Raw genomic sequence first — 14,261 nt, forward strand, 5'->3', positions numbered from 1 at the left:
AATCATTGGGAAGCAGAAGCGGGTCAATAAGCAAGTCTGCAAACATCTGCTTTTCAGATTTTGATTGGCATGGATAGAAAAAAGGGCACCGTTTATAGCTGCCAGCTTGATTACTCTCTCAGCGTCAATGCCATCCATGCTTTTCTCGTGCTTGTCCATTTGTTCTGTGTTTATGTCAGATCCCTCTTTACTCAATTGATCTTGAATTTGAAGAGCTGTGTTTGTTTGTGTGTTGATATCCTTCTGCATAATCTTAAAGGCTGAGCTGCCAGTGGAAACACAACACAATCACAACACTCATGTACCTGGACTACCTCTCCTTTCCCTGGGTGATCCGTCTGAGTGGTGCTGAGACAAACCATTTCTGCTCGTCCAGACAGCAGCACCTCCTTCTCTGATCTATTTTGTCTAGCTGCAGACACTGAGAAAGCACCAAAAACAACAAACAACCTTAACAACATTTACCAAAACTGTTCACCTCCTTGTGTCACCAATTTGTCCCCCAAATATATGCTCTTTAGTTGGGATGCCACATATTTGTTTTTTTTGGTCAAAAGATGAGTGCGATGGCTGGCTGCATTTTGAGCCCTCTGCAGTTTTTGGACCTGTTATATGGCAAGATTGCAAATGACGCTGGACGTAATCAAAGCAGGAGCTAACTAGTGCTCCTGAAACTACTGCATCCTTCACTTAGGAAATGTAGGGTTAGGGCTCTTTTGTGCAGATTCAGTGGGCTTTTTTTAAGTGCGTATCTGATATATTTACCCTGCACACATCCACTTAATTCCAAAACACATAATTACACTCCACAAAAAAATTCATCTTCAGAACATGCCACATAATACCACTACAAATCATGCCACATAATTCCACAATTCAATGTCACACAATTCTGCATAACACAACATAACCCTCCACATAATAGCACTCAGTGCCACATTTTCACGCTACACATAATTACACTCTACTCAATACAACATAAATACACCCCACATAAATGCACTCTATGCCACATACAAGCAATCCGCATAAATGCAGTCCACACCATAACACATAATTTCAATAAGCATATTTTCGTCAATGCCACACAGTTCCACACCATACAATTCAAATCCACACACTTCCAATACACACCACATAATTACACACCAAACCACATATTTCAAATACACAGCACAATTCCAATACACACCACATACCTCCAATACACACCACAGATATACACATCATACCACAACTAACAATTCCAATACAACTCACATAATTCCACTCCACACCACTTACATTCACTACACTCCAAACCAAAACACATAGGTAAAAGACATTATCATTACAATGCCAATAGCTCTAACTCTTACAAATGCGAGAACTATTGCATTGCAAATGCTTGTTTGGGTAGGCGCCTTGACGCCCATTGGGCTTAGTAGCGCATTATAAATTGGATTTCATTCATTCAACCTAAACAGCGACTAAAAAACTCAAAATGAATGTGGAGTAAAGAGACTATCGCCTCGGTATCCAAAAACTCACCACTGTCAGAAGGCATCTGACAGACGAAAACAAGACACACAGAGGAGGTACTCAACTAGAGAGTCGCGGTGAGGGGAGAGGGCCGGAGAAGTATTGGAATTAAAGAACCGTAGAGAGGCCAGGCCGCAGGAGAGCCGAGACGCAGCACGCTACAAGGAAAGCGAGACCGCAGCTTCATCTCACAAGAGAACGCGGCGACCCCCGGTAGGAAGTCATAATGATGCCCCTGCAGGGTGACGACCCCCTGTACCCCCATTGGCCGAGGAGCAGGTCCCTGTTCTGCGAGGGGGAGTTCCTAGAACTCAACCAAGTCCTGGATGAGTTTAAGAAGCGGGGGTCCGACTGGGGGCCCAAGGGATGCAGCCCCCGCCTGGCCCCTATCATCCAGGTGTACCGGCGCCTGGAGACAAAGCCGCTGCAGGTGGTGCGGCTGAAACATGTCACCGTCCGGGACAGGCTCCTGGACATCCTGGAGGACAAGCACATCCGCGGCTGGGAAAGGCCCTTCCTGCTGAACGGGGAGCCCCGGCTCCTGCGGGTGTCCTGCTGGGGGGTGCACCTGCCGCCCCAGGACCTGGACAACCTGAAGAGGAAGAGCCTCAGGAAGTTCGCCCGGGCTGTCGGCCCAGAGGTGTGGGCCAGCAAGGAGGGTGTCTTTCCCAGAAAGAGACCTGGCAGCTGCAGAACATGATGGCCAACTCCCCTGCTCTCAGCCCCGAGTCCCGCTACGGCAACTTCCAATTCTCTTTGCGGGCCAAGGAGCTGCTCACGGCCTACCACCTTCAGCTCTGTGGAGGGAGGCGGCCTCTGCTGAGGGTGCTGGGCACCGAGGCCTACACCCTAGAGGTGGTCCACTGGATCCTCATCCACAGCCCCGACTGCCGGGACTTCGACCACCTGCCCACCATGGACCCACAGGGGCCCTTCAGGGGCCCCGGCGTCATCACCTGGAGCCCTGAGTCCCTGAGCGACCGCTTCACCTGGCAGCTCTCCAGGGGCACCCTGGAGAAGAAGCCATTGGCGCAACCCCAGGGTGAAATCGTGCAGACCTATGACCGCTGGCTGTGGAACAACGCGGCCTTCGCCTTCCACCTGCCGGGCCGCAGCGGCCTCTATCTGGGCCGACAGGAGCTCCTGGACAACGTGGAGGCCTGTGCGAAGAGGGGAGACAGCAACCGCATCCTGCGGTACCCCCGGGACAAGTATGTGTCCAAGAAAATGGCGCAGCGGCTCATCCAGGAGCAGCGGGCGCGGTAGTGACAAATACAACTCTTCTGTCACCTTCGCAACTCAACTGCCAATCACGTCCAGAGAACAAACCCTGGCCCACCGTCACCACAGTCCGAATTTCTGCTACCATGATAACCATCTACTCAGGTGCCCCATCTGACCTTACCCCCTCCCACCGCCACGAAAGGACTCCTACCGATCAGCAAAGTATTAACACCCATCCTCAGCGCCTCCATTGACTCATTCACAATCCTGGACACCTGGAAACATGCCACTGTGACAACCATCCGCTGAGCCAGCCTTGCTTTCCAACTACAGACTCATCTGCACACAGACAGGTGGGTGTGGACTGCAGTGCATGCAGTGGCAAGAGTTAACTGCACACAGTGTGCGCATGCATGTGTGTGGTCAGTTGTCTACAGTGATCTTAGTGGCCGATTCTCCGTCCTCCCAATCTCTAACAAAGCCCAGAGGAAGCATCACACATTTTCTAAAGTGCACTTACACAATTCTTGCAGAAACTTCTCAGATCGTAAAATATTGGAATTTTCGCAATTTTGTCTGCAGCACCCCTTGCAAACACAAGTTTTTTTTTAGCAAGGGTAATTTAAAACAAGCATTGGCAAATCGAATCTGCCTTGTCTTTGGGAACTATTGACTTTGCCAATTGTTTTTAGCGACGCTGTGCTGCGTGACTAAAGAGAAAACAAAACAAACAAGCATTAAAAAGGCAATAAATACGTCTCGCCTTTGATTAAGTTAAAGCCATTTGCTTTGCTATACAATACCATTAGCAAAACAAATGGCTTTAACTTCATCAAAGGCGAAACCTATTGCATTTTCAATGCTTGTTTCAAGTGTCTCCTTGCATATGGCATGGATCGTTCATCATCAGTACCCGTCCTTGATGGTGGGTGTCGGTTTCCACTTTGCAAACTGCAAAACTAGAAAGGAGAAAGTGGACTTAAGTCAAATCTTCGAAGGTGCTTTCAGACTGCTGGGTACAAGAAGCAGCTCTAGACCCCAGAAAGGGGGCTGGGGTGGGAGCTGGGGGTCAGGGGCCAGTCTCCACTTGGATGGGAACACCACTCTAGAAGAGGTAGGGAGCATATTACAATCTGCAGCTCTATGATGTGGAAGGCATCTCCAATGGGGGCTTGACGTTTGGGGATGATAGAGACCTCTTTCAGAACGGGGGGGGGGGGGGGGGGGGGGTTGTAGTTAGCAGCCTCTAGCTTGAAAACGACTGAGTGTTTAAAGGGTGTCCTCGGCTTCTAAGGGAGAGATACCACATCTATAAGGGTAGAAACACTCCCAACCTGCACAGCAATGCCTGCTCAAGAGATGCGAGGTAAAAGGTACCCAAGTTTGCAGTGAACTGACAGTACTTCTAGAATTGGGGGGGGGGGGGGAAAGAGTAGAGAAATGGCCCAAACCCCCCCCCCTCACTCCATTCAGACTCCCCACCCCACCCATCTTTCTACAGAGGTTAGACACCACCACTGGAACCAGAGGCGGGAGTGTGCTTCCGAACATGTGGAGGCCACACACCAGTCCTACAATTAAGTGATAAGCAAGGTCACTGGAATAATGTCATTTTGCGGCCTCTGCTTTTTTTCACATAATGTTATATTTGCCACATAATCCATTATCTGCGGCATGATCTGCAGATTAAAACAAATAAAATCTAGTTTCTAGCTCAAACGGATCATGGGTTACTAAAGAGGCAGGGACATGTGTTCACACACAGTTTCAAAAACCAAAACATAAATAAAAGGCAATGTCATTTACAATAAAAATAGCTCAAACTCTCGCAAATGCGAGACCTATTGCATTGCAAATGCTTGTTGACAAGGTTGGAGATTTAACTAGTCCGGACAGAGCCAATGCAAAATTGTCACGAATCACGTCCCACATTACCCCACGGGTTGAGTTTTAAAATGGGACTGCAGCCAGAGCCTGAAAGGAGAGCATGCAGGCTCTGCAAGGTGGCAGATACAGATCAACAAGGTATGAAAAACAAACAAGTTAATCATTTCGTTCTTTTGGGAGCATGAGGCCAAGAAATAAAGTGAAGTGCTTAAGATGAACAAGGAGAACAATGGAATTCTGAGGGACAAAATTCAGGTTTTTCTCCAGGATATTGTTTTTGACTGGTTTTAAGACAGCAAATTTTTCAGTGGAGCAGTTATAAGTTATACTATCAGAACAAACACTAACAGGTCTAACGTGTCATCATCCTTACAGTGCTTCTTTTTAATTTCACAAGTGCTCCACCTTCTAATCATCTTTCCTCACTGCCTTTGGATGACCCACATACACACGCCCTTGGCAATATTGACAAACTGTATCCAAATATTAGCTTTGTGTGGACTACTCTGTTAAGGTCTTAGCACCTAAAACTAGTAAGTAGCACGGTCCGCCTCAAATATTTTCAAATTGGGGTCATTAATTCCCAATGGAGAAAGTCTGACCTGATTTGTGTGCGATATATAGAGCAGGGCTTCTGGAATTATGCAATTGTGTGGCCTTTGAGTTTTCTGCATAATTAGGCTATGTTGTCAGAGTGGCCACAATCCATCATCTGCTGCATAACCTGCAGATTTTAAGAAAAAAAAAATCTTTCTAGCTAAAACGGTTCAAAAGTTACTAAAAAACTGCAACATGTTGAGGTACAGTGGAAGGTGCTTCGCAAAGGTGGACTAATCACCTTTAGTTGCTTATTGCTATCTTTAGCAGTCAGATTGGTACTAAATAGATGAAACCCTTGTCCACATAGTGTTAACGTGTGAAAATGACACACATTTTGAGGAAATACCGTCACAAAATGTGCTGATTACGCTGCACGATTTGCCTTTTCTTGCTGCTTAATTGAGTATTCCCAGCCACATAATTTGGCCCTCCCCAGCCACATAATTCCAGTGGCCCAGCTATAGAGTGATAGGTGGGTAACACTGAATAACAAACATTATGTATGGTGTGAATAACCATATCAAAATCTGGGTATTCATTGCTGCAGCACAACAGTGGGAAACAGTTGTGATGCCACCAAGTATTCGCTTCTCCTGTGTTCCACAATGTCACCAAGATCTATGGAGAACTGACCAAGGTATAGAATTGGCGGCTGCCAGGTTTATCTGCTTCACCAAGTGTCCAAGGACCCATGGGAGGCGAAAGAATGCAGTTGTGTGCTGCCTGTGCCAATCACCATATTTCCTTTCAGCAGGTCTTTGCAGAACTGTGCTCACATACACAAAATACCCTTGGTGCAACAACATCAACTGTTAAATAGCTAAACACTTATGAGGTACAAGGTTTAGCCATGCAACAGCTGATGTTGCTGCATCAAGGATATTGTGCTGCAAAACGAAATACTTATAAGGTCCCAAAAGTGAGACCTATTGGCTATGCCAATGCTTGTTTAGGTAGCATATAACTCTTGTCAATTGCATAATTTGATCTGAATTTCATCCAGGTGTTACTACCTGGCCACAACTGAGTTGCAGCTTAAGGCACTGCAAGTTTCTCTCAGTGCCTTTCAGTAGGGTAAATAGGGTCATTTAATCCTTGGCCTCTCTGCAAAGGCACTGAGCAATGGTCACGTATACTGGCTGCAGTTTTTGTTCAATGCAAATGTTTGGTCAGGCTGGCGTGTTTAAAGTCATATCCTTAATTATATAGGCCCCGTTCCTTTCATGTCTCCCACTTTTTCATCCCACTTAAAGCCCCGCGTACAGTAATGAATGAGCGAGATGAACTACAGCAAAGGTCCCAGACAGCAGCCTGCTCTCCTGTGAAGGATGTCGAGCGAGGCGAAAACTCGTCTACATAGAGAGGCTGCCACCAAGCAGAGACCCCTTTCCACTCATTATGGTCAAAACGCCATCGTACGGGTGCGCATCGTCACGTAAACTAATAGTTTATGATGAAATCGATAGCAATCGTTGTATTAACGACACATTTGGCAAAAATCATTTAGGTGCCTAAGTCGGAAGAGGCAGTCAAGTGATTTGCTCCTTGTCGCAATAAGCACAGGAACCGCGCTGGGAGTTGAGAATGCCTAACAAATGCAAACACCCACGACTTTCAGTGACCCGTCACATCTCCTACGCCCAACTGAGTGTCACTTTAGGTCTTTAAGAAGGCTGCAGCACAGCGGGTGTCGCTTGTGTTTACACAGGATCGCGAGCAAGAGCTCTCGAGCCTCTGAAGAGGTTGTTTGAGGTAATGATGCATTGTTCATGGTTTGATGGGTTTCTGTACTCGTACATTTGCGCGAAGTAAAGCCCCGTGTCTCCAATAATCGCACGTCATGACCTGCGGCGGCACGAGCTTCAGACATGGTACCGGTAAGTGCTGGATGTGTCCCTCACTTCCTTAACGGCCACAGGAAGAAGATTTTTTTTAGAAACTATGACACGTATTTACTGGGCTCTGTTCTGAGGTAACCTCATTTAACACACGCCAGGACGGAGTCAGCAAATGCCGTCGCGGTCCTGCCTCAAAGGGCTCTGAGGTGACCTCGCGAGCCTCTGACACCACTAATTGAGCAGCGCAGCCTGTTTGTGTAGGCTTTCCCTCGTTCTTCCGAGCACTCTCAAGCGCTACCTCGAGTGACTCAACTCAGGGTTTGCTTTGTCACAAGCTTAGTGTTACAAACGCTCCATTGTTTACCAGCACGCTGGGTTTCCTTTACCGCCCACGCTTCTCTCTATCGTATCGGACTGCGTGTAAACACACCTTCCAGACACATGGGGCTCTACCTCCCGAAGTCTATACCATTCAGGGCTGTGAAGAAATCCAACAGTTCCTTCAACCCCGTTTGTACTTTAAATGGCCCGATGCGCCGCATAGTTTCAGTAAACAGAGGGAGAGATGCGATTTGTCGCTGCTCAAGAAAGCATTAATTTAACAACCGAACTCTTCTTTCTCGCTGCCTTAATGGAAAGCTTTCGAAACACAAAGAGAATGCGCCCCAATCCCTCTCGAGGAGCCGCTGGAAGACGGGGACATTAGGTGCGTAATCAGCACTCTGGTGCCAAGCAGTCTGCAGGGGCATTCACGGGGGCGCATGCCAGCTCCTCGAGATAAATACATAGAGAGCTCTTATCTCAGACATGACTGCGGATAATCTGCTTTTAGACAGAGGATGTTTGGAGCGGACCAAGTACCCGCAGAGGGGTCAGTTCTGAAGCTTCGAGTGGTGCGCGCGCCACTGCGAGCCATAGGTTTTCAATTATCGCGCCAGTGTCTGGGCACGATAATTGAAAACATATGGGCTTTGGTGCGCGTAACAGACACCAATAGGCCATGGGTGGAGCAATGCACCCGCCTTTGGCCTATTGCGTGCTCTGTTAAAAAAATACACGCACTGAAAGCCCAACAGCAGAAAACCAAACAAAAAACACACGCACAAGCGTGTACGATTCCAGGGTCCATTTCAGAACCCCGGACAAAAGGACTCTCGCTGCGCGAGCACTGCTACGCAGTGCATCGCTAGGGACGAGCCCTAAAAAATGGACTGCATAATTTGGAGTCTCACCGCATAATTTAGTCAGTCCTATCGACTAATTTGGTGCTCTTCTGCCGCATAATCCTAGTGGCCCTGGTGATAATGCACCTAGTATGCAGAGGGCTGACAAGCACAGCGAGGGATGGAGAGTTGAAGAGGGATCTTCCAGCAGACAAAAGGCCCATCCGAACTTTAGCATTAGGGAGCAACTGCCAGGGGTATTTCTGCTCAAGAAAAAAGTGATAACTGCTCAGTAATCTGGGGTTTCGAACTCTTAAAAAGAGCGTTGCTTAGCAATACTGATAAAGTAATAATTAATATAACAGACCGGGCAAAATAGATAACACCCATAATGCCTGCTCAGTAAACATCCCAATTCCTTTACAAAGAACTGTACTATGTTCAGCGTTGCTAAGTAACCACACTCGCCTTGCTGCAGAGGAACTGAGCTCCACCATTTCAGAGCCTGCTCCTGTAAAAAACTCACTCCTTGCTTCAAGTTCACGACTGACTCCACAGCGTACAAAATTACCTCTTGTGGGGCTTCCCCCATCATTTATCCCATATTTTAGCATGAAATGCATTGTCGCATCACTTTGACGCAAGGACGCATTTCATGCTTAAAAAAAGCACACACAAACATGGGTCGAAAATAACGTTCAATGTGGGAAAGGGTTACTTTTGCCACAGGATCCAGCATTTGCAATGTTTTTCTTCACACACTGGGGCTGTTCTCTGGTAGATGCTTGCATCACGGATAGGCCCGTACCGGTGAGCTGACAGGTGTGGGGATTAATGGTCTGGGAGCAGCAAAGTCATTGTGAAATTGGTGCTTATTTTACACGAACTGAAAGATAGACGAAATAATGTATTTAACTTTTTAATCTGTTTAGGGAGGTAAATATCCTGCAAATAAATTATGCACTGCAAACTACTAGAGATAATTTGCAGACTTATATGTTGTGAAATATTAGCTTTATTTCTTAGCATAATTTCTCTCAGTTTAGCTGTTTAATGGATTGTGATAAGTGCTCACGCTTTTTATAACCATACAGGATTTCTACGAATGCAAGGAAACTGATTTACAAACATAAATTATGCCACAAGGGAATCTGGATACTTGTGCTGGTGTATGGGAGGTGTAGCTGCCAATAGTCTGTCATACACCTATGCCACATAGCGCCAACAAACACAATGAAGCGTGTGCTGTAGAACGGTTTTCCATCCACAAAGATGAACCATTTTCATCTAAGAGCCCTACATGCTCTTTCATGAGTAAACAAAATCGATTTTTCATGGTGGGAGGTTGGTGAGATAGTATTCAGCAGCCATGAAAATGCAACTGCTACTCACCCAGCAGTGCTTCCCTCTATAGAGCTATTAACGCTTTTCACAGCGGATGCTGCTGAGACCAGAACACTCCGCCCTTCAATGCTTTTGATTACTCACACCTACAAAAGCAGGATGTTTCCCGCCAAAACAGACCTCTTGAAGAAATGTGCCGCAGACACTTGTCTGTGGGCAGCGGGGTGATTTCAGCATGGACTAAAAAAGGCCTGCGTCCCCCGGCCTCGAGCTCAGCCAATAAACTGACCCTAGACAGTGGAAGATATTGGACAGTGCAGTTAAAACTTCGCAGCCCCAGCACCATACCGCCATTTAACATTTATGGAAAGAAAGTCCTAAATATTCGATGCTTTTAATTATGGATGTCATTCCATTTTTTTGGAAGTCTAAATCCTCACAGTAAAGCGATTTTTGGGAGAAAATGGCTGCCAAATATGCAAGTCAATACTTAACTGAAATGTCACTCGAATCTATCAGATTTACGTTTTTGAATTCCGATGAAAAAGACTGTCCAGCAATACATTATGACCACCCAATCTGGACACAGGTGACAGGTGGGAGGTTCGGTCAGACGTCTAAAGGGAATCCCAGGAAGTTATATTTTTATGTAAACATTTTTAAACACAATCTATGGAAGTCTTTCACAGCCTGAATAATACACTTGAAGAACTGTTTTGGGTGTTTTTGGACTTACGTTCTGAAACACTGCGTCTGCATAGCGCACGTTCGCCGTGCAACGATTTTGTGGCTCTACGGTGAACATAAAAACTCTCTGCAGTTAAAACTTGACAAAGGGAAGCTTTCAACAACGACCAAAAAGCCTTGATCAAAGCACTGCTCCGCACTTTACTTTTATTGACAGGCTGAGATTAAAGGTTTCTGCCAACATGGCCTCTCGTATGATTACATGAGAACAACCCCCCACATCTCTGAAACTGAAATGGACCCAGACTCCTTACGCACTGAATTGAATATTGATGAGGACCTCACCATTAACAGTGGTCTAAAGGAAAGATCTAAATTCATACCTACAGGCACACACCCAAATATTGATATTTTTTGGGAAAAGGTAAGCCAGGACCTATACAAGCTCCAGGCCACACGTCATGTAAACCATAATACAACATACAACCTCACCACAGCCGAAAATCGTGCTCTGAGGGATTTGAGATCTAATCCTGCGTTGGTCATCCGTGAGGCTGACAAAGGGGGTAACGTGGTGGTGATGGACACCGTGGATTACATAGGAGAGATAGAAAGACAATTAGCTGACACTAACTGCTATATGAAACTGTCTCATAACCCGATGAAATCACTATGTAAACACATCAATGGCAAGCTAGTTGAATGGCGGGAGACTGGGTTAATTGATGGCAAGGAATACGAATACCTTGCTGTCGGAGAGCCCACTTTCCCGTGTATTTACATTTTGCCCAAAGTGCATAAAGGAGCTCCTTTCCCACCCGGTCGACCGATCATTTCCGGTATTAACTCTCCTACAGAGAGATTATCTGAATATGTGGATGGCTTCTTACAGCCATTGGTCCAAAACCTACCTGCTTATGTGAGGGATAGCAAGGACATCTTATCCAAACTTGAGGGTTTGGAATGGACAGACACCTTAGTCTTTACTACCCTCGATGTGTCCAGTCTTTATACCAGCATTAAAAAAGAATTTGGCTTTAGGGCCTTAGAATTCTTTTTGGGACAAAGATCTGCTGTCCACTTATCCCACAATGAGATGTTAATGGAGATGACAGATATCATCCTGTCCAAAAACTACTTTCTCCACGACAATAAATGGTTTCAGCAGACACAGGGCACTGCCATGGGTTCCAGGTTTGCGCCTGCTTATGCCGGCCTTTTCATGGGCTGGTATGAGCGGGTGCACGCCTGGGGCCGCCATGCCTCCACATGGATGGAATACATACTGTTCTGGGGCAGGTACATAGATGATGTCATCATCATCTGGAATGGACCTGTCCCAGAACTGATGAGTTACTTTCATTTCCTCAATGATAACCCATACAACATAAGATTCACAATCAACTGGAGTAAGGAGAGGATTGATTTCCTGGACATCCAGTTTTTTGTTCAGAATAACACAATACAGAGCACGGTATACCGCAAGAGCACTGCCTGTAATAGTGTACTGCGCTATGAAAGTGCCCACCCCCGACATGTTGTCAATAACATCCCCTTTGGGGAAATGATAAGAATGAGGAGGATCTGCAGCACTCAGGATGGATTCATCCGAAATGTAACGGAGACTAAAAACAGATTCATCAATAGAGGTTACCCTGTGCCCCTCATGAATAAGATCGAAAAGAGGGCTTACAAGGTAAAGAGAGAAAATACTCTGGAGAAGAAAGAAACATCACGTACTAAAAAACAATCTACCACTGCTCTTGTTACCACCTTCAATAAAGATAGTAATCGGATTTATAACATCTTGAGGAAACATTGGAGATTACTATGTGAAATACCGGGTTTAAAAGATGAAATCCCGAGCACACCCAGGGTAACCTACAGACGGGGTCAAAGCCTGAGGAACATTTTATGTCCCAGCTTTGTAACGTCCCCCAAACCCCCAAACTGGCTGACAGAGGGCAATGGGGGCTTCTTTACATGTATGAAATGTAATGTCTGCAAACTGGGAAGAAACAAAACACGTACGTTCAGATACAACACTGATAAAACACATAAGATCAAGCACACCATTACGTGCAAAACAACTTTCGTTACATACATCCTAGGCTGTCCATGTAACATCATTTATGTAGGCAGCACAAAAAGGGAACTTAAGACCAGAATACAGGAACACCTAAGAGCGGCAGTAAAAGGTGATTCCAAGTATCCCCTTACTACACACATCCAGGACAAAGGGCACAAGCCAAATGAACTGTGGTTCTTTGGGATAGATCACATACAACCATCCCCCAGAGGAGGGAATAGGGAGTTAGAATTGAGACGCAACGAGGCAGGTTGGATATGTAGGCTCCGATGTGTGGAAATGGGGCATAACACAGAATCTGAAATGCATTATTTCCTGTAGAGATCATGAGATTTAAGAACAACTTAGTCCGACTACAGATGACTATGTATTTTGCATATGAATTTTTAGTATCAACTACTCATCCTTTTCGATTAAGTTAACCTTATCCCCTGCTGTTCTGGAAAGACTAAATGTTGATGCCGATATGCATTTCTGTGTGGTAATTATGTATGAATCCATAACGCGGAATTTTGACAACTGCCACGTTTTGTGCCTTCGCTCACTATGATTGTTATTACTATGTGCTCCTGGTATAGTCTAGCTCACGCTGCTGATCTACATATGTTTATTCACTGTGATTGCGATTATTATGTGTTCTTGGTATAGCCCGGCTCATGCTGCTAATTTACATATGCTTAATCTTGTCGCCTTACCAAACTGTATTTTCCGGTTCTGTTTTTGAATTGACAATATTTATGTGGTTATGTGATTATGCACATTGATGTTTGATTTGAGGTTCACTATGGTTGAACCTTATTGTGGCATTTGTACTTCGAACACAACATGTGACTTTACTCACGGCTATTTGAAATGGGTTTTTTAACTCGAAATGTATTCGATACACATATTGGCATTCTTATTTTATTTTGCTGAAAAAGATCTCATGTGTTATGTACACACCATAAATCATTAGAACCTATAGCCTCCGGTGCATTTCACCTGTAGTTGTTTCAAATACCACCGACATTGGCCATCTTTCATGAAACGCAACACTATATTCACTTCTTTTTGGTAGCAAGCTCTGGTTGATTTTTATACACTCGGTTTGCACCATAGGGAAGACCAGTTTTCTATTTTTATTTTGACATATCTTCTCAGTCAACCGGTTTCTCTTCTCCGATCTTGCATGCATGTAAAAAGTGATATTTTTATCTAAGGATTAGCTTATACGGCAAGTTAAGACTTCCAGAACCCGCCCAGTTCATAATGGCGACTGTTTTTGCTCACGTCTACATGCTTTACGTGTGCGTAATAGGCGAGTATCTCCTTTTTTTTGATTAATGACTAAACTCATATTAGGAGTTGAGACTCATAGAACTTGCCCGCTTCAAAATGGCGGCTGATTTGCCCGTTTTTAGGCATATACGGAGTTTTGTTTAATCTGTATTGACAAACTCCTTTTTATGAGTTAGCATGCAACTTGGTGTACGGCAATGGATATGTGTGCCGTCCGCCATTACATTATACCTTCAATGGCAATATCGTCTTTTTCTTAAACCATGTCGATATTAGCAGGTCGTTTACTTTTTCACCCTTCCAAGATGGCCACTATGTTTATAATACTTTCCTGTTCCAAAATGGCGGCTGATTTGCCCGTTCTTAGGCTTATACGGAGTGTTGTTTACTCTTTATTGATATACCCCTTTTTTTCGAGTTATTATGCAATTAATGCACGGCAATGGTTATGTGTGCCGTCCGCTATTATATTATATTAGCAATTGTTATATCGTCCTTTTTCTTCTTTTTTTCTCAAATCCTCTCGATATTAGCAGGCTGATTAATATGCACCCTTCCAAAATGGCCACTGTGTTCACATGCAACTTCTAGTTAATTCACCGTGATGCAAATCCCGGTTACGAGGCAGGG

General features: G+C 45.1%; 2 protein-coding genes across 2 annotated transcripts in view; one reads left to right on the forward strand and one right to left on the reverse strand.

Annotated features, from left to right (window-relative positions):
* MAPK13 (mitogen-activated protein kinase 13) overlaps positions 1–14,261 on the reverse strand; it is a 406,359-nt gene that overhangs the window by 338,996 nt on the left and 53,102 nt on the right. The gene's annotated exons all lie outside the window — the stretch shown is intronic.
* Positions 1,751–2,787, forward strand: LOC146871411 (uncharacterized). The gene is made up of 2 exons (XM_085599725.1): positions 1,751–2,161; positions 2,194–2,787. The coding sequence occupies exons 1-2, from the start codon at positions 1,751–1,753 to the stop codon at positions 2,785–2,787; spliced, it is 1,005 nt and encodes a 334-aa protein (XP_085455851.1).

Source organism: Triturus cristatus, chromosome 1_1 (assembly GCF_964204655.1).
Source record: "Triturus cristatus chromosome 1_1, aTriCri1.1, whole genome shotgun sequence".
NCBI lineage: Eukaryota > Metazoa > Chordata > Amphibia > Caudata > Salamandridae > Triturus > Triturus cristatus.

Bases quoted from the DNA above. Each gene is read 5' to 3' on its own strand.
- LOC146871411 (XM_085599725.1), top strand. From the start codon at position 1,751: ATGCCCCTGCAGGGTGACGACCCCCTGTACCCCCATTGGCCGAGGAGC. The intron at 2,162-2,193 runs GTGTGGGCCAGC...TGTCTTTCCCAG, and splicing joins CCCGGGCTGTCGGCCCAGAG to AAAGAGACCTGGCAGCTGCA.